This window comes from Elgaria multicarinata, chromosome 4, assembly GCF_023053635.1.
Source record: "Elgaria multicarinata webbii isolate HBS135686 ecotype San Diego chromosome 4, rElgMul1.1.pri, whole genome shotgun sequence".
NCBI classification, from domain to species: Eukaryota; Metazoa; Chordata; class Lepidosauria; order Squamata; family Anguidae; genus Elgaria; species Elgaria multicarinata.
In genome coordinates, this window is record NC_086174.1 from 17,632,716 (window position 1) to 17,651,880 (window position 19,165).

The window sequence follows — 19,165 nt, forward strand, 5'->3', positions numbered from 1 at the left end:
AACTTTGGGCACATCTACACCAAGCAGGATATTCTACTATGAAAGCAGTATGAAAGTGGTATATAAAAGGCAGGAGCCACACTACTTTATAGCGGTCTTGAAGTGCACTTCAGGATATACACTACTGCTCAGTAGTGTATATCCAGTCATTTGACCCTGGGGTCATCTAAACCAAGCAGGATATCCCACGAAAGTGGTCTGAAAGAGGTTTATAAAAGGCAGGAGCCACACTACTGCTTTATAGCGGTACTGAAATGCACTGACCACTGTTGGGGCCCATTGACACATACCACATACTGCTTTCATACCACTTTCATAGTGTTATATCCTGCTTGGTGTAGATGTGTCAATGGGCCCCAACAGTTGTCAGTGCTCTTCAGTACCACTATAAAGCTGTAGTGTAGATCCTGCCTTTCATATACCACTTTCATAGTGGAATATCCTGCTTGGTGTAGATGAGCCCTTTGTCCCAATTGTAGCTAGGGAGGACAGCAATAACCCCCCTTTCCATCTGCTGTGGTCTCAGTAACGTCCCCCCCCCAATACTGCAGTTAATTAAAGAAAACTTATTCATCATACCATGTGGAAAAGCCTGTGTGCATGATTCCGCTTTCCCCCTGGAGTTTGGGGAGACAGCAGAGGGAAATGAGCTAAGCTCCCATACTCCTTAAAAATCGTCGAGGAATGAGACTTTTCTTTTAGTCAATGCCTTCTTCCCTGAGGGAGACAGGTAAGGGTGGGTGGCTCAGCAGTTTATTATCACAATTACTTGAGAAGTTTCTGTGGTTAGTTATAAAGGTACACATTACTATATAGGCATCTCCCAGAAGGCATCCTGTTTGCAGTTTCTTGTGCTTGTTTCAAACTATATTCTGATTTATTTAGGGACAAACTATCTGTTCGGGGGAAATGTGATGTAGTCCTCCTGGGACCTTATTATTTCAGAATCGAGTGATGGAAGTAAGGAGGAGCAGTTGTATGCTCAAATGTTGAACCTACATACTAGGCCGGGAAAAGTTAATGTATCAGGCTGAAGGAGTCTACCTGAGCGTTCTCCAGGATTTTTGCCCATCCTCGAACATGTAGATTATTGTGTTGTAAGCAGGGATGTGACAACCAGGGATACTCATGTTCACCAAGATATTCTGTATCCCAATTTGTAGCTCAGTTTGTATCACTCTCGTTCTCATTTGCAACCTGATTTTTCTCCATTTGCATGGGAAAAGTGCCCATTTTGAACAGGGAAGATGTGCATTTCCATGCTTAATTTTTAAAAGTGCTCTCACCCTTCCTAACTAAATCGTTAAAATGTGTACTTGTTTTTAAAATGCATTTTAAAGTGTGCGTTTCTCAAAATATTCATTTTTTAAAGTTTGGGAATTTGCAGGCGACCTCTTTGAAAAAGACACGCTCACATTCATGTTCACATTCGGTATACCAAGCAGTGCGAATTCAAATGATTTGCAAAGTGAATCAAAATTCTTGTACATCCCCAGTTGTAGGGCAGTTTTGGGGGGATGTATTGGGATATGGAAGAAGATACCTGACAGAAATGTTTACAGTGATGTGGGTTTTCCGAAAAAGTTTGAATTGATTCCTATAGAAATTAGGTTCATTTCCATTTGATTTCTTTCCAGTGTGTATCAGAAAATGTTCCGATGCCTTAAGGCAGGGGAGGCAACTTATAGGCTTCCAGATATTTTTGCCTTTCTGTCTGTCCTGACTAGAGCTTATTGGAGTTGTAGGGCAAATCATCTAGAGGGCTGCAAGTTGCCCACCTCTGCAAAATTAAAGGACATTCAGGCCGTAGCTAGACCTAAGGTTTATCCCAGGATTGTCCTGGGGTCAAACCTGTTCATCTAAGTGCCACACAGGGCATCCAACGCTCAGGCAGGGATGAACCCGGGATGATCCTGGGAAAAACTTTAGGTCTAGCTATGGCCTCAATGTGACCTACATGTTGTATTATGTTGAAAGTTTTATTGGAACACTTGTAAAAAATTATAGACAATACCATGTAGATTTCTTACACTGCTTAAACTTAAGAAAAACACAAAGAAAGTATTGAAAACTGTTGCCAAACTAATTAATTTTAGCAGCCCCAAAAGTTGTGCATGAAATGCTAACAGAAACACATCTATTTCAAGAAAGTGGTTGTTGGGGCACATTCAGTTTCATTGTCACTAGTTCCTAGTTCCATTTTACTCTGAGACATATATGTACATGTTTTATTCACATATATGTATTCTCTCACATACTTGCTAGGGATTATCACCTGAGTTGCATGTCTAAATGTGCCCCTGTGGATCTAATGTATACATTTATTGTTACATTTATATCCCACCATTCCGCCAAGGAGATTAAGTCATCATTTTTAACCTTGCAACAACCCTATGAGGTAGATTGGGCTGAAGGATAGTGACAGTCCCAGGTACCCCCAGAAAGCTTCATGACTGAGCAGAGATTTGAACCTGCATCTTCCCACTAATATGCTCCTTCTATGGGTATTTCAAACTCATGAATTCTGTTGTAGTCCCACCTACTTTGGAAGTAAAATGGGCCCACCTGAAAAAAATGGTTGGTTTCCATTGGCTTGTACAGAAATGTGTAAGAAATGTACATTGGCTTGTACAGAAATGTGTAAATTAAAAGAAACACGTAGACACCAAAATTAAACACATAAACACCCAAATGGTCTGAAAGAAAGGAATTGGTCTGTGAACTTCCAAACGTAGGCAGGATCTACACTACTGCTTTAAAATGGTTTATAACAGTAGTAACAACTATTGGGACCCAGGACACACTCAATGTACAGTTTTCAAACTGTTTTCAAAGTGTCATATCCTGCTTGGCGTAGATTTGGCCTTAGAGAATGTTTGTGGCAGTTGAGCAGCAAGTGATACAAGTTCTAAGGAACTAGGGCCTTAGCTAGATGGGGCAAAATCCCGGGGCGATCCCTAGGATCATCCCTGCGCATCCACATGACACACAGGGGATCCCAGGATCAGGGAAGGATGATCCCTCCCTTGTCCCAAGATCTCGCCCTACCCTTTGAGCCCATTTTTTCCATGGTCCTGGGCTGATCCCGAGACCACGGAATGTGTGGCCGGGCATCGTGGTTTGTCCTGGTTTCTCGCGAGGAGCTGGGACCCATGCACGGGGCGCAGAGCTCAGGTGCACTGCGCCCATCGGGGGTGGGGTGGGGGGAGAGCGGAAAATATATATACCGTATTTCTTTGATTCTAAGACGCCATCGATTGTAAGACGCACACTAATTTCAGTACCACCAACAGAAAAAAGGCTTTGATTCTAAGAAATAATAAACACACCCATGATTCTAAGACAAACCCCGTTTTTAGAGATGTTTATATGGGGGGGGGAAGTGTGTTTTAGAATTGAAGAAATATGGTAAAAACCTAACCTTTTGAGGACGAGCGCTTGTGCTCATCTTCCCCTTTAAGAAAAACAAACAAAATGGTGGACCTCTCCCTCTGAGGTCATTGCGCACCATGTGTAAACAAAGGGGGGTGTCTCATGATAAAAACATCGTGAGACCTTCACCCCTCCGTCACACAATAACAGGTAGGTCTAGCTAAGGCCTAGAACTAGAAGTCAGACAGACTGTGGGAGGTCATCAATTATTAACAATTCAATCTTATGGATTCCTACTCAGAAGAAAGACCAATGATGATGATGATGATGATGATGATGATGATGAAGAAGAATTTATTTGTTACCCGCCTCTCCCTCTGGATCAAGGCGGGGCACAACACAAACGCAAACATCAATACAATTAATTAAAACATTTAAAACCAATGCATCACTAAAAGCAGCACATCATTAAAAGACAAATTTAAAATTCAGCTGGGTAGGCCTGCCGGAAGAGATCAGTCTTTATGGCTTTCTTAAATTCCGGAAGACTATTAAGTTGACGAATCTCTCCTGGCAAGCCATTCCACAAACTGGGAGCGGCAGAAGAAAAGGTCCTCTGGGTAATAGTTGTTAGCCATTGAGTTCCCCAGCATAGGATTTCAGCCTGAGTATGAGGACATCCCTGACACAAGTACAAAACAGACAAAAGGTTAGAGAGCGTTTCAGTGGGCATGTTGAGATGACGCTTCAGGCTCTGTGGTTAGTGAAACTGTGGTTCACTGGAGTTAGCACTAACCACAATCTGTGCTGTCACACACAACACTGTAAGCCATGGTTAGAGCCGCTCACCCTGCTGCAGATGGTACGACTGTGGTTAGTGAGTGACCAGGGTTTAGCAAAACGTATTGCATAAGTCACCTTAAACCCAGCTGCTTAATCAAAAGCCTTAACCGGCAGAGTTTAACTTGTCTTCTCAACAGGCCCTCAGAGGGTCATAAGGCCAAGATTGTAATATGTGAAACGATGGGGGGAAATTCATTCAGTCCTCCTTTTAATGTGAACATATTTAATTTTGCACTTGTGAATAATACGCGATTCGAAACTTGCTTATCCTTCAAAATTTGCATTTATCCAAATGTTGCTCTCTGGGATAGATACATATATACTAGTGCAAATAATGTACAAACATGCTTTATATTAGGAAAATAACTTGCACCAACTGTCTACATTAGACAAGATTGTGCACAGAAAGGGACGTGTTCAGAGACATGCACACCAAAATGAGTACAAATTTTCATGCAGACTTAAAGGTTTGGGACGAGCCAAGTTTAGGATTGAAAAAAAATCTCAGAGTTGGAGATAAATTTAAGGTTGGAGAAATATGAAGCTGACTGAAAATGGAATTGACGGATTTGCTCATCCTTGTAAGAGTTGATTGTTGTTGTATTTAAAGGGTCAGGCTACTGTAAAAATTCTAATGAATTTTCTTTTTCTCTTACAGCGGGAACAACTTATATATTTAGCAAAGGTGGTGGACAGATCACATATACGTGGCCTCCCAACGACCGACCCAGCACGCGAGCAGATAGGCTGGCAATAGGGTTTAGCACATCTCAGAAGGAAGCCATCTTGGTGAGAGTGGATAGCTCTACTGGGCTCGGTGATTACTTAGAGCTGCACATCGTAAGTACTGTCAGCAGAATATGATGCGACTGTTTATCTCTGCATTCCGATTCCTGCTTTCGCTGTGGCTCTTACAATACTGTCCTTTTCTGAAATTGATTTCTCGCCATTGAGTAACATTTTCCCCTCCCCCCAAAGTAGTTAAGCGATTTATAAATTTCAATCCAATTTTCGGAAGAAGGGTGTGGTTTTTTTGTTGGCGGGGAGAGTCTCATCCTATTGGTGAAGGGCAAAATGCAGGATTTCGAACCATTTTAGAGCGGCTGATTTCAGTGGGATTGAACAAGGCTATAGATTGGGTTCTGAATTATCTTTGTAAAACAGGAGCCTTCTCTTTCGGCTGTTGCAGTGATTGGTGAGAACTGGATGAGATTGCAAACTATGTACTTAGGTTGTGAAGCTGGTAATGTATTTAAGTTTCAGGCAAGCTTAGAATATTCCAGACACTCTGTAACCAGACATCTTGCAGCTTGTGACTGCCAGGAACCCATCCCAACCCCCCTTTTAGGATCCATTCTGGAAATAATTCAGTGTGTCTGGACTAATTTTCCAGATCTCTCAAATGCCACTGACTTCACTGTTAGATGACTTCATGCAGGTATGTTTCATCCTGTGAAACTGGGTAACATGGAAAGGAGCTCTAGCCTTCATCTGTCCTAGACATTAGGGATGTGCTCCGCTTCTAATCGGACCGGAGAAGCAGTAGCGGAGCGGGGGGCTTCGCCTGCCGTTAAGGCGGAGGCGAAGAGGATTGGGGGGCCGGCGGAGCGTGGCGAAGAGGATCGAGGTGAAGGCGGATCCTTCGCCTCGATCCGGAGCTCCGCTGGAAAGGTAAGTGGGGTTTACCGGGCCCTGCCGCTGTCGCTGTCGCCCATGCGGCGACGGCAGCAGGGCCCGGTAACCCCCCCACCCTCCTCTCCCTTACCTGCCTCCGTCCGCGGTCCGTCAGCATCTCCAATTGAGCCCGTGGTTCCAGCAGGAAGTCTGGGCCGCACTTGCGGCCCAGACTTCCTGGTGGAACCACGGGCTCAATTGAAGACGGCGACGGACCACGGACGGAGGGAGGTAAGGCCCCCCTCCTCCTTACCGGGCTCTGCCGCCGTTGCCGCATGGGCGGCGATGGCGGCAGGGCCCGGTAACTCCCCCTATGGGGGGGGGACCGGAGCTCCGATCCGGAGCTGGAGCTCCGAGCGGAGCGGAGTGGGCACAGGCGGAGTGGGGGCGGGGCGGAGCGGGCCGATCCGAAAATGGCGGATCTTAAAGTGAAGCGGAGTGGGGGGTCTGTGCACACCCCTACTAGACATATCCCATGTGCCCAGAAGAGCCTTAAAAAGAACTCTTCCCACTTTCCATATCACCTTTGCCAAGGACATGGGGGTGGTGATGATGAATTGAGCACAGAAGGGTCTTGGGATGCCAGGCCCTCGAAGTGTCAGGAGTAGATTTCGGCATTGCTGTGAGTCCCGTCTGGAGAACCTGGTAGAGTTTTGGAAGAGGTGGGAGCTTTGCAGAAGGAGTCACTCAGATTAAAGCTTGGTTGGCTGAGCAGTTCTGCCCTGTTTGGACAGGGGCATTGCTGAAGGGCCAAAGCCCCTGTCTTTCAAGTGGTCTGGAGGAGGCCTATGCCTCCCTTTATAAGCCAAGGCAAAGGTAACAAGCCTTTGCTAGGAACATCTCATCTCATGTCCCGAAATCCCTCCTGGTTTGGATCCATCACCATCTGGGACTTTGAAAGCACTCTGCACAAGGATTGGTCTTTGGATTTCTAAGAACTTGCCATGAGATTCCAAACATTCCAAACTAGTTCTAATTAAATCCTAGCTAAAATCATGAGGCCTCATGACAGTGCAGAAACCTGACATCATCCCCACTCCCAAAATGCCTCCTTATCCAGAAAACCTACTCCCCTCCCCAAACACTTGCCTGGCTTGGTTGCTCAAAGATGGCTGGGGAAAGGAGCTGGCTAACTAGCCAAACATGGCTTTTGTAGGGGTCAATATTGATTTCAGTTTGGACAGCACCATCTTGAACCTCTTCCAGCCTGAAGGACAGTTCCATTTTGGAGAAACTCACAGGGGACACATCCCAACGGGCAGGGCGGGGTGAAGGCAAAAGGGGTTGGGCTCAAAAATATCAACATATTTTAACTTCAGGTTCTTACTGCCAGTAACTAGGCCATAGGAGACACATTAAAAGTTCTTGGAATGGAGAAAGAACTGCACAAAAGCCATGAAAACCACAAAATGATTAGTTGTAGCAGGAAATCGAACATGGCTGTTTGGGAAAACCTGGAGGGCTGGGTTGGGACCCCAGGCAGACTGGATTTATCCTCCAGGCCAGGGTTTCTGCATCCTTGATCTGGATGCTCAGTCTACTCCAAAATAGATCCGAGGAGGAAGGGGAAACACCTTGACTCCAGTGTCCAGGGCCACAGCTAGACCTAAGGTTTATCCTGGGATCATCCAGGGTTCGCCCCTGCCTGAGCACTGGATCCCCTGTGTGTCACCTAGATGAACAGGTTTGACCCCTGGACGATCCAGGGATAAACCTCAGGTCTAGCTATGGCCCAAGTCATCTGTTTTCAGAGCTGGCTGCCATCAGTGTTCTCAACTATTGTAATATATGGCAGTTCATTTATATGAATGTCGGGGAAGGATATATTAGTCCTAGCAGATTAGAGAAGGAATCTGTCAGAGGAATGGTAATGATCCCATTTGGCCGGGTGCGTTGTTAATCCTTACGAGAGCCGCCTGATCCCGCCATTACTGCGCTGTGATAAATTTTGAGCAGAAAACGCAGTCGTCACCCTGAAAAGTCGAGCAGGCTAATTTCAAGTTGCCTTAGAGCCAATAAGCAGCAATCGCCGTGGAAAGCGCCTGGGTTTTTATGGCAGCATAAATAAATGATCAGTTGAGATAAACTTAAGTAGGGCAGCCGAGAATTTTCGCAGTTTAGATTAATCTCAACTTTGTTAATGTATTAAGTTTGAGTTTGATTTAACAACCTTGCTACTTTGCTGAAGAAGGAAGAGTTCCTCTTGGAAGAAATTACTTATTGATCTATCAGCAGTTTACACTTTCCGCCTCGGAAAACTTGCTATGGTGATTTTTTCGAAATCACATTGTACCATCCTGGAAGCTAGGCACGTGGTCTGATCCAGCTTGTCTCTTCTTATGTTCCTAAATGACGTGGTCTGCATTTTTGTATTCAAACCTGCCCCTCTTCTGAGCTCCTCTTGATCCATGCTAGCCTGTTTGCCTGCACTGATGTTGGAATGCCTACAGGATGATAAAATGTGCTTGCCATTGCACTTCATTGTTGCAGCAACCTTAAGGACTAGCGTCCTTGTGTGTTTATTCGTTTATTTAACCATTTGTGAGCTGTTTTAAGGAGCAGTTCTTCGGAAGGTGGCTCACAGAATCAAACATTAAAAATACAGTGTAGGGAGCAATCCTATGTCTCCTACGCAGGGTCTGGGGGTAGTGGTGGACATAGGCTTGTTCATTTTTCTGGCTCTGAGCTCATAGACGGAGCTCTGAACTGGGAGCCAGGAAACCACACTCCCCCTCCGTTCCCCCTCACAGCCAGCACGGAGTGAACCATGTCGGCTGTCTCTCCGCGCTCGGTAAGCAGAGAGTGGAGAGGGCAAAAGGCGGGTAGTTTCAGGGGTGGGGAGGGGAGGGGCATGTCTACACCAGGGAAGGGGAGAGGGAGGATCTCGTGATATGCTAATCATGGGATCCTCCCCCTCAGTCCACATGGGCTGCGTAACATCTCGGGCATTGTTCCCATCACGGCGGCCATTTTTTTAAAAAAAGAACAAGAAGAACTGGAGCGCACAAGCGCTCCAGCAAAAATAACAAGGTAAAAAACACACAATCCATTTCCCCTCCCCACCCCTGATGGGCACAGAGTGCCTGAAGAGCTCCATGCCCCATGCCTGGTTCCCGGCTCCTCATGTTTACTCACAAGGAACTGGGACGAAACCAGGATGACTGCCCATACTTCCTGTAGTCTTGGGACGATCCTGAGACCACGGGAAAAACTGGGCTAAAAGCCATCTTGGTTATCCTGGGAAAATGCAGGGATGTTCCGTCCCTGCCCCCGGGATCCGCTGTGGACGCATAGGGATGATCCTGGGGCAATCCCCGGGATAAGGCATACCTGAGACATGCTCAAGGAGACCATGGAAGCCAGTTTAGACAACATCCCAAGCACTGCACAGTCTCTGCCCCTCCTGCTCCGAAGCTTGATCAGAACAAAGGCCTATACAGTCTAGCGTTTTGTTCACACAATGGACAAACAGATGCCTATGGGAAGCCAGAATATGAAATCAATGGCATCCCCCTTCCTCATGTTCCCCAGCGTACTGCCTCTGATCTTGGAGATAGTAGCCATTGACTTTGTTGTCCTTCATGAATTTGTCTAACCCCTTCTTAAGTTGGTGGCCATCGTTACATCTTGCAGTAGCGAATTCCATAGTAACTACACACTGTGTGAAGAAGAACTTCCTTTCATCTGCCTTGAATCTACCGCCATTCCGCTTCGTTGAATTACACAAGAGCAGCAACCAATTAGTAGAAAATAGAAAACCAGAAATACAGGCTGCTTAAAATGAAACACTCTCAAGAGCAAGGCAAAGGGCCGCCCGCAAGATGGCTCTTACTTGCTCGGCCATCTGGAATGGCTGCAACGTGGCAGCTTCCCCCTTGGAACCCATGGCGTGTGTTTCAGTCTGAAGCTGTGCCAACATCTGGAGACAGGGACGGCACCGCTGCCCTGTAACAAAATTGAGCATAAAATAACTTCATATGAAACTGTCTTTCTGCCGGAGAAAGGTTGTGGCCCAGTAGTATTGCACAGGCTTTGCTGGCTGTGCATCTTCTGCTCTTACGTGCCACATAGAAATGTCAGAGAAATCTGTAATGGACTCAAATGAGTTTGGGTTTCTATGAATCCAACCCATGGGTTCTGCAGAGGACAAGCTTCCCACAAGTTGCAAAGATCCGGGGACTTGCAGACTAGTCTTTTCAACATCCTGAAATTTTATGCACATTTAGTAATAGAAAAATATATATAAAATAATAACAACACTGAGAATGTGCAGTTCCCTCAAAGGCTAATATGGGCATTTGGTTGTGGGAGGGAGAGGTTGAATTGCAGATTTTCTCAAGTGCTAATTTGCACAAATATGGATTTGCACAAAATTTGGGAACTTGAAAACCCCCAGGGCCCGATCGACACCAAGCAGGATACAACACTTTAAAAAAGGTTTGAAAACTGTATATGCAATGTGTCCTGGGCCTGAACAGTTGTCATAACCATTATAAACCGTTATAAGCAGTAGTGTAGATCCCACCCTGATTCCATCAATGAGCAGACAACGGTCAATCCATAAAATGTAGACGGAATGGATTTTACATAATCACTACATCCCGACCGCCGGATCACTGACCTGCCTGACCCAGTACTTCCTGATCTGACTGGCAGCAACCCTCTGGGGTCTGAAGCACAAATCTTCTGCATTGCCTGTTACCAGATCCTTTTTCATCTGGAAATGCCAGGGCTTGAACATGGAACCATCTATGTGCATGGGGTGTGTGCTACCTAGGGATGTCACGGCTGCCCGACTGGGTCCAGAAGTCCGCCCCAATGGACCCAGCTCACTGTCCCGGGACATTCGCAAACCCACTCTTTGAGTGCCCGGAAACCATCTGCTCGGGTCCGGAGCTCCAGTGTTGTGCACAATGGAGACTCTAGAAATTGTATATCTCCTACCTTGCATAACTGGTGTCCGTAAAAGCCTGATTTATGCAAGATTAAAGGAGCCTCCAGACCAGCATCATTGGGTCCTTGCTGAGGTTCTCTGTATACATGCTGTTGTTTTCTTTTCTTTTTTCTTTTTTCTAAAAGAAGTTTAATTCCAGAAGCAGACGGCAGGTTTAATCAGAGAAATAAAACACAGGCCTGTTCTCCCCATATTACCCAGTTTATAAAGATTGATGTGAACCAAGCAGAATCCAAGCGGATGAAAATTCCCTCCTTGATTGCTACTTGACCATCTGATTCAGCCCTTAATGTTCAACTAGAAACACTATTTACTTACATAGCAGCAGTCCTTCCCGATTAACCATTGCTAATACAGGGAGCATTTTAAAACCACCGGTAATGTACAACACTGCAGCATATCAGGCTTTGTAACTGAGTTGTATCTCCAAGCAGCATTGTCATGCATAGAAGAACCTTGCATGTCACGGGAAGCGTCATTAACGCAGACTCAAAGGGGTGAACTGTCTTAGGAAGGCTGCGGGGATTCTGCTTTTGATTCGCCTCAATTTCCGAGGCTTGCCAACACAGACTGCGCAATTAGAATCGGCTGCTTCGTATGAAACTCCTCAACACACAATGAAATAATGTGCAAAAATTATTATTTTCCTCCATGGCCTATGGAAACATTTCCCTATCAGCCACATGTTCAGATGGTGTGGAAAAAGGTGCCTTATGTGGACTGAAGTAAGCGCACATTTACACATTTCCGTTCATGTGTTCTTCCAAAGCTTTGGGTGTGCAAACATCCTTAATATATCAGAATAGATAGATAGATAGATATTTCATGCATACTTTCATGCTTTAGTCAATGGGGGGAAAGAAGGAATTTGGGTGCGCGCACATAAAAAAAACCTGTTCCCAAATTCACACGTTTCCCATTCAAACAAAAGAAGAAGAAGCTCACAATCATGAACAGAAATGAGGCAGACTGAGCTCAGAGGTGAAATTTAGGCCACATCTAGACCTAAGGTTTATCTTGGGATCATCCAGGGTTCACCCTGCCTGAGCACTGGATCCTCTGTGTGTCACCTAGATGAACAGGTTTGACTAGGGTGACCAACTGTCAGGATTTCCCCGGATTTGTCCTGGTTTTTGTTCTTTCCATGGTGTCAGGGGGGATTTTCTATAATTTTCAATAATGTCCTGGAATGACACACCTTCCCCTTTAAGGCTGCCATTAGCATGGCAGGAGGGAATGACATGCTTTCTTGAGGCACGTCATTCCCCCACCCCGAGCTCCAATTGAGGTCTTAAAGGGGAAAGTGGGTCATTCGTGGACATTATAGAAAAAGCCCCAACTGGAGTGGATGGTGGTGGTGCAGAATGAAATCCTTTCCCCTCCTCCACTCCAATCTGGTTCTTTACGGTGGCGGGGGAATAACGTACTTTCTGCAGGACTCAGAAAGCTGCTTCCCTACACACACACTAGGTGTCCTCTTTTTTGGTTTCCCAAATATGGTCACTCTAGGTTTGACCCCTGGACGATCCAGGGATAAACCTTAGGTCTAGCTATGGCCCTAGAGTCGAGCTTTGCTGAATCTCTCATTCCTACTTAAAGGGGAGTGAGAACAAAAAGTTTTCCCATTAAGAAGGATTCTCAGGAGTGCTACATATTTTCTGTGGACTACTTTTTTCCCATTGGACCTGTCTCTGCACCATGAGGACTAGGAACTATGAGGTTAGTTCTCTTTCTTTCTAAATGAAATCTAGAATTTTGGGATTCCCACTAGACCTTACACAAAAAGATGTAGGACTTGCCAGAACACAACTACTTTCTGATTTGGACATCTCACGAGGAAGAATTGTTGCCTTTCCTTTAGGATTTTCAGCCAGTGTTTTCGGTGACTATTTGTAGAGTCTGCATTGTAGATACAAAGCTTCTAAGCATTCTGAAATCATATAGTGTTTGTACATTTATATTTATATTTTAAGAGGAAGCATTTCTGTTTCTTTTGCTGTATGTCGTGTGGTCATTTTGGACCTGCACAAAGCATCATGGGAGTGCCTTGTTGCACCAGTAATTGGTGAACTCAATATCTGGAAGTTGCTCCTGCCCCAAGGAAAACATCACTTGATTAAGGGCAGCCGAGATGCACATAAACCAAGGAGGTTGTGCTTAATTAACCTAAGATTCTCTGATGCTACAATATCAGCACTGTGACGAATAAGGAAAATCCAATATAGTATTAGAAGATTTCCTTTCTTCTTCTTCCATACAATGGGAGAAATGGCAAGGAGGAGTGGCAGAAATTAATGAGTAGGCTTAGAGTGGCAAAATAGATAATGGGTAGGTAGAATGGGGAAAGTCTGAAAAGAATTGGACAATTAAACATTAATTTATCAGGTGTATGCCAAGGCTAGCTTGTGAGCCATTCAGCTAAATGGAGTCCTAACCAGCCATGCATTAATCCTATTGTTTTAAATCTGTCACTGTATTTTTTTTGCATCGCTGCTAAACTTTGGCCATAGCTAGATAGGGCGATAACATGGGGCGATTCCCGGGATTGTCCCTGTGCATCCACATGACACACAGGGGATCCCGGGAGCAGAGAGGGATGATCCCTCCCTTTCCCCAGGATTTCACCCTACCCTTTCAGCCCACTTTTTCTGCGGTCTTGGGATCATCCCAAGACCACGGAACATGTGGGCAGGCCTCGCGATTTGTCCCAGCTCCTCGCAGTTACTCGCGAGGAGCCAGAAACCACACACAGGGCGCAGAGTACCTCAAATCTGGCCTGCTGGGGTCTCACTTCAGCCCTCTGAGGTTCCCCGGATGTCCACACACCCTTTCTAGACTGTCCTTCATCACATGAAATCCCAGGTGTACAAAACAATATAAATTACAAATTATTTGAAAACACGTAAAACACTTAAGAACATAAGAAGAGCCCTGATGCTAGATCAGACCAAGGGTCCATCTAGTCCAGCACTCTGTTCCCACAGTGGCCAACCTGCCATCGGCCAGGGACCAACAAAGCATGGTGCTGTGTGTTTTGTAACTAATCTATTTTCAGCACTCTAGTAGCATATTCATTTATTGATTTATCTACATTGTTTTTATCCTGCCCTTCTTTCATTGAGTTCAGGTAAGTCAGTGTTCACCCGCCCCTCCTCTCACAATAACCCTGCAATGTAATTCAGAATGATATGGCTTCGGCTATGTGGAGGTATATAAACGATAACATTAATATTAATATTAATATATTGTGGCTGTCCAAAAGCCACCCAATACATTTTGTAGGCAAATGGGGATTTGAACCCAGACCTTCCTGCTGGTCTGATACTACTACCCCACTCTGGACTTCTCAAATCAGTTCCATAGGTGTCACAGGCCATAGCTAGACTAGGCCTTTATCCCGGGATTGTCCCGGGATCATCCCTGTGCATCCAAATGACACACAGGGGATCACGGGAGCAGGGAGGGACGACCCCTCCATTTGCCTGGGATAATCCTTAGGTCTAGCTAAGGCCTCAGTGGCCTCAAATATCAGAATATTCTCTCTCTCTCTCTCTCTCTCTCTCTCTCTTTCTCTCTCTCTCTCTCTCTCTCTCTCTCTCTCTCTCTATATATATATATATATAAATATATATATATTATATATAAATGCCATACTCAGGGACAGCCCTTTGTCATAGGAAAAATAATAAAATAAATACTGTAGAATCCTACTTATATTTGTTCAAGGCCAAGGTGGAATTAAATTAAATTCAGTGACAGTGACCAGTTGCCTGTGCACAAAGCATTGCAATTTTAAAAATCCAAATCTCTCCCATCTATTAAGAATGGCGGAAAGGGTTGTTCAGCATCAGTGATTTCCCTGGTGCCTCTGAGTCAGCCTGGAAACAAAACCAGATTATTTGGTATGGGCATCCAATAGGGATCCAACTGGTTTTACTGCCGGAATTTGGCCTTGAGCAAAATCCAGAGGAAATCTGGGGGTTTCTCATCCGGTGAAACCTTGGAGGAATTTTCAGGGAACTAAGAAAAATATATATCAGTAAGACTAGAGAAATATTAGTGAACATAAGAAGAGCCATGCTGGATCAGACCAGGGGTCCATCTAGTCCAGTACTCTGTTCAAACAGTGGCCAACCAGCTGTCGACCAGGGACTAACAAAGCAGGTCATGGTTCAACAACACCCACCCACCCATGTACCCCAGCAAACTCGGATACTGGAGGTAGCACATTAAAATCAGGGCTAGTAGCCCTTGATAGCTTTCTCCTCCAGGAGTTTATCCAACTCCCTTTTAAAGCCATCCAAATTGGGGGCCATCACTACATCTTGTGGTAGTGAATTCCATAATTTAACTATGCACTGTGTGAAGAAGTCCTTCCGTTTAGCTGTCCTGAATCTCCCACCAGTCAGCTTCATGGGATGACCTGGGTTTTAGTATTTTGAAAGAGGGAGCAAGAAGTCTCCACATTCTCCACACACCATGCTTAATTTTGTACACCTCTATCATGTCTCCCCTTAGTGAAGTTTAATCTCTCTCTCTTAGGCACTCCAGTAATGCCAACACATTAAAGGATGACATAGCGAGCTCCCTATGTGGACACCCTATCGTGGCAGCTCCCCTTCAATTTATTTAGTTATTTATTTCATTCCTGTACCACCCAATAGCCGAACCTTCAGGAGGGTGGCCATTGGACAGCGATGATTGGTGGCAAAGGAGGAATGGGGAGGGGTTTGGGAGGTGAACTGTGCCTTAGTGTTCATGTGTGTGCATCTACCTACAGAGGCACTGAATCAGCCAGCATGGCTGGCTGGGGAATGCTGAGAACTGTAGAACTTCTTTTCCTATCTAAACATGCGTAGGGCTGTGTCCCTAGTAGGGCATCCATCCAATCCCCACTAAGAGATTGAACTCCTAGAGATCCTGGAGAAGCCCCTAAAATTGAGATCTGACAACTTGAGCAAGCCGCACGCAAGCCAAATTGTAACAAGGCATCTCCAAAAGATGAAAAGAAAAATATTGACAGTGATGTTCTGTGGGCACTTAAAAGAAACCAGGAAAACCCCACCCCACCCCCCACCCCCGGGACTGTTGGCCTTTGTCCAGGGCAGCCACTTAGTCATTGAAAGGGGCGAAAGGACAAAAGGGATGCCAATTTGCATAATATTTGCATATGTTTATTTATATCTGTAGGTGCAAATTTATAAATGACTGCCATCGTTTAAATAGAAATGCAGTACCATTGAGGAAGACTCTGTCCTCTGGCTGATGAGGACCTCAAGGACATAAGAGCATAAAAAGAGCTATACTGAATCAGACCAAGGGTCCATCTAGTCCAGCATTCTGTTTACACAGTGGCCAAACCCACAAGTAGGACATGAGTGGAAAAGCACCTTCCCACCCATGTTTATTTGTTATTTATTTATTATATTTATTTGTATCCCGCCTTTTGCCCAATAATGGGCCTCAAGGCGGTATTACAAAGTTTAAAACATACGTTTTAAAACATAGGAAAAGAAATGTTTTTTTAAAAAAAGTTTAAAGTTCACAACAAAATTATAAGTCAGTAGGGGGAGAAAACAAAACAAACCAATAAGGGGACAGGCCCTCGCCTTGGTGTCGCCCCCTTCGGAGGTGACCCCGCTGGTGGCGGACCCGCCCCCCAAAGGAACCTGCCTCTTAAGCTCCCAGTCCCAAAAAGATGTTGCAGCTGGGGGTGAGATGGTTCTGTGCTGGGAGCCTGGGTCTGCTAGGAGGCAGTTGGAAGGTTCCGTGCTGGGAGCCTGGGTCTGCTAGGAGGCAGTTGGAAGGTTCCGTGCTGGGAGCCTGGGTCTGCTAGGAGGTAGTTGGAAGGTTCCGTGCTGGGAGCCTGGGTCTGCTAGGAGGCAGTTGGAAGGTTCCGTGCTGGGAGCCTGGGTCTGCTAGGAGGTAGTTGGAAGGTTCCGTGCTGGGAGCCTGGGTCTGCTAGGAGGCAGTTGGAAGGTTCCGTGCTGGGAGCCTGGGTCTGCTAGGAGGCAGTTGGAAGGTTCCGTGCTGGGAGCCTGGGTCTGCTAGGAGGCAGTTGGAAGGTTCCGTGCTGGGAGCCTGGGTCTGCTAGGAGGCAGTTGGAAGGTTCCGTGCTGGGAGCCTGGGTCTGCTAGGAGGCAGTTGGAAGGTTCCGTGCTGGGAGCCTGGGTCTGCTAGGAGGCAGTTGGAAGGTTCTGTGCTGGGAGCCTGGGTCTGCTAGGAGGCAGTTGGAAGGTTCCGCAGACTAGGCAAACCCCCAAGGCAGGACAACAGCAGCCGCTGATTGGCCCCTTGCTTTGTAGGCTTCCTCTCCTGGCTGGATCCGATGGACACGATCCCAGGTAGCAGGAGCCTGCCTCTTAAGCTCCCAGTCCCAGTAATGGGTGTTCATAGGCATGCTACCTCTGATACTGGAGGTAGCTTAGGGTTCTTTATCTTTAAACTGGACGTGGACTGCGCCACCCTTCAAGTAGAGGACTGTCCTCTGAAAAGTAGGACACATGGCCATCCTAAATGGCCATGTGTGAAAGACCCTTTTCTTTGCCTCTTATTCCGCAAGCCTGCCGTTTCCCACATCAGTCTGAGTTTCAGTTGCAAAACATAACACTATGAATATGTTTGCAGGTTAAGAGTTATTAGACGCCATATGACCACCAGTGGACAAGCTTCTTCAACACTGTGGATGTTTAGAAACGCAGTATCTTCTGAGGGGTCTCTTCCTCACCTTGTATTAAATTCATTTCCCGCTTCCTGCGCCTTATAATCAAAGGAGAGTGCGCTGCTGTGGTTATGGCGCATGTGCGTTAGAGATGCCATAGCAGGGATTGTCATAACTGTTTTGCACCTTGGATAATCTCACAGCCGCTTATATCATATTCGCCGGCGCATTTGACGGCTGAGCATATGCCGCTTGCCGGAATGCCGCACGGCACCTGGCAGCAGGGAGCCCCACTTGACAAGTTGCTTTTGTTTTATTTCTTCCCCCTGTGGACCCTTCCCCAATTTACTCGCCTTTTGTAGCATTTTGATGTGTTCGGCAGCTTTGCGGGGAAAAAGCAACAGGGTTCGGTGTCATTTAATTTCAAAGAGGAGCGTGTGCCTGCCCTCTCCTCCGCTCCCACTTTTCTCGATGCAAATAGCATATGCTGATGAGAGAGAGAGAGAGGTGCTGTACAAAGAGAGGAGAGGGGTATTCTGTAATTATTGTAATTTGAAATAAACACCGGGTTTAGAATGCGGAATAGTGGAACTGCTTGGTTCTGCTCTGAAATGTCATTGGGTTGCATTCCACTCCAACCAAAGTCTGGATATTTCCATACTCTCAGTGTGCCTTAGGTCTTCGGGCAAGTGAGGTGGGTATACTTCTGGGCTGTGCTACGTCCACCTAGGGATGTCAGAGAAATTTGTTTGGGGAGTGTGTGAATTCAATGCTTTTTCCCCTATGCTTCCACCCCCCACCCTCCCGGACTCCAATTTGGTTTCCTCTGCAGCGCCCGACTCGATCTGCAGCTAATTGTGCCAGCTTGTCGAATTTACGAGAGTTTTGTGCTCTCTATTTATGTATTTTGGGGAAGTTTTGCGATTTGCACGCATTTCTGAGCAATTTGCAGAACTTATGTATGAATTTGCGCAGTTTGTGCAAATTCCTCGGAAATTTGCACAAATTATGAAACCTTCCAAAAATAAAGGAAGACGTTGCCAGAGTTCGGGAAACATCCTGCAGCTCAGCTGGCAGATGCAAAGCGAGTTGTGCATGCCGCTGAACTCCCATCGAGCCGACAATGAACCCGCTCTCCTAGTGATGGCATACCTTCATCCACCTCCTGTGCTATTTCTGGAAGGACCTGGAAAGCGATGGGTCCTGGCTGGGTCCATTCCGGAAAGGCTGCTACGATGGGGGTGCAAATCCTCTCCATTTCTACTCTGCCATTTTAATACGTTTCATTTCTTTTCTATGCCTGTCTGATCAGTGCCATAAGTGGGAGGGGAAACTTTCCCACTTGCCTCCAGGTAAGCTATCAGTTACCTTGCAATGTGAGGCTTTAATTGCAAAGGTTTTGTGTACATCTCTGCAAGTTGCTGTGCTCAACCAGCAATAACTCTTGTTCGGAGCAGTGTCAGGGGACCGTACAGTTGCTTGGCACTGCTAGATTTGCTCTCTCTGGATCAGTTCTTCAGAGCATTCACTGTGCTATTTTCCAATGCTCTAATTGCTTATGTCTGGAGTAAAGAAAGAAAGAAAGCAAGAACCCATTTGCAGTCTAAAATAAGGTGGCTGGGCAGTTTGATAGAGGTGGATCTTGCAACGGATCTCATGAA

At 45.9% G+C, this 19,165-nt stretch overlaps 1 protein-coding gene across 27 annotated transcripts in view; it reads left to right on the forward strand.

Annotated features, from left to right (window-relative positions):
- Window positions 1–19,165, forward strand: part of NRXN1 (neurexin 1) — a 1,218,662-nt gene that overhangs the window by 907,496 nt on the left and 292,001 nt on the right. For all 27 annotated transcript variants that reach the window (XM_063123832.1, XM_063123833.1, XM_063123845.1 and 24 more), the window contains one exon: window positions 4,874–5,055. In XM_063123832.1, coding sequence (XP_062979902.1) covers window positions 4,874–5,055 — 182 coding nt within the window. The remainder of the gene's footprint in view (window positions 1–4,873; window positions 5,056–19,165) is intronic.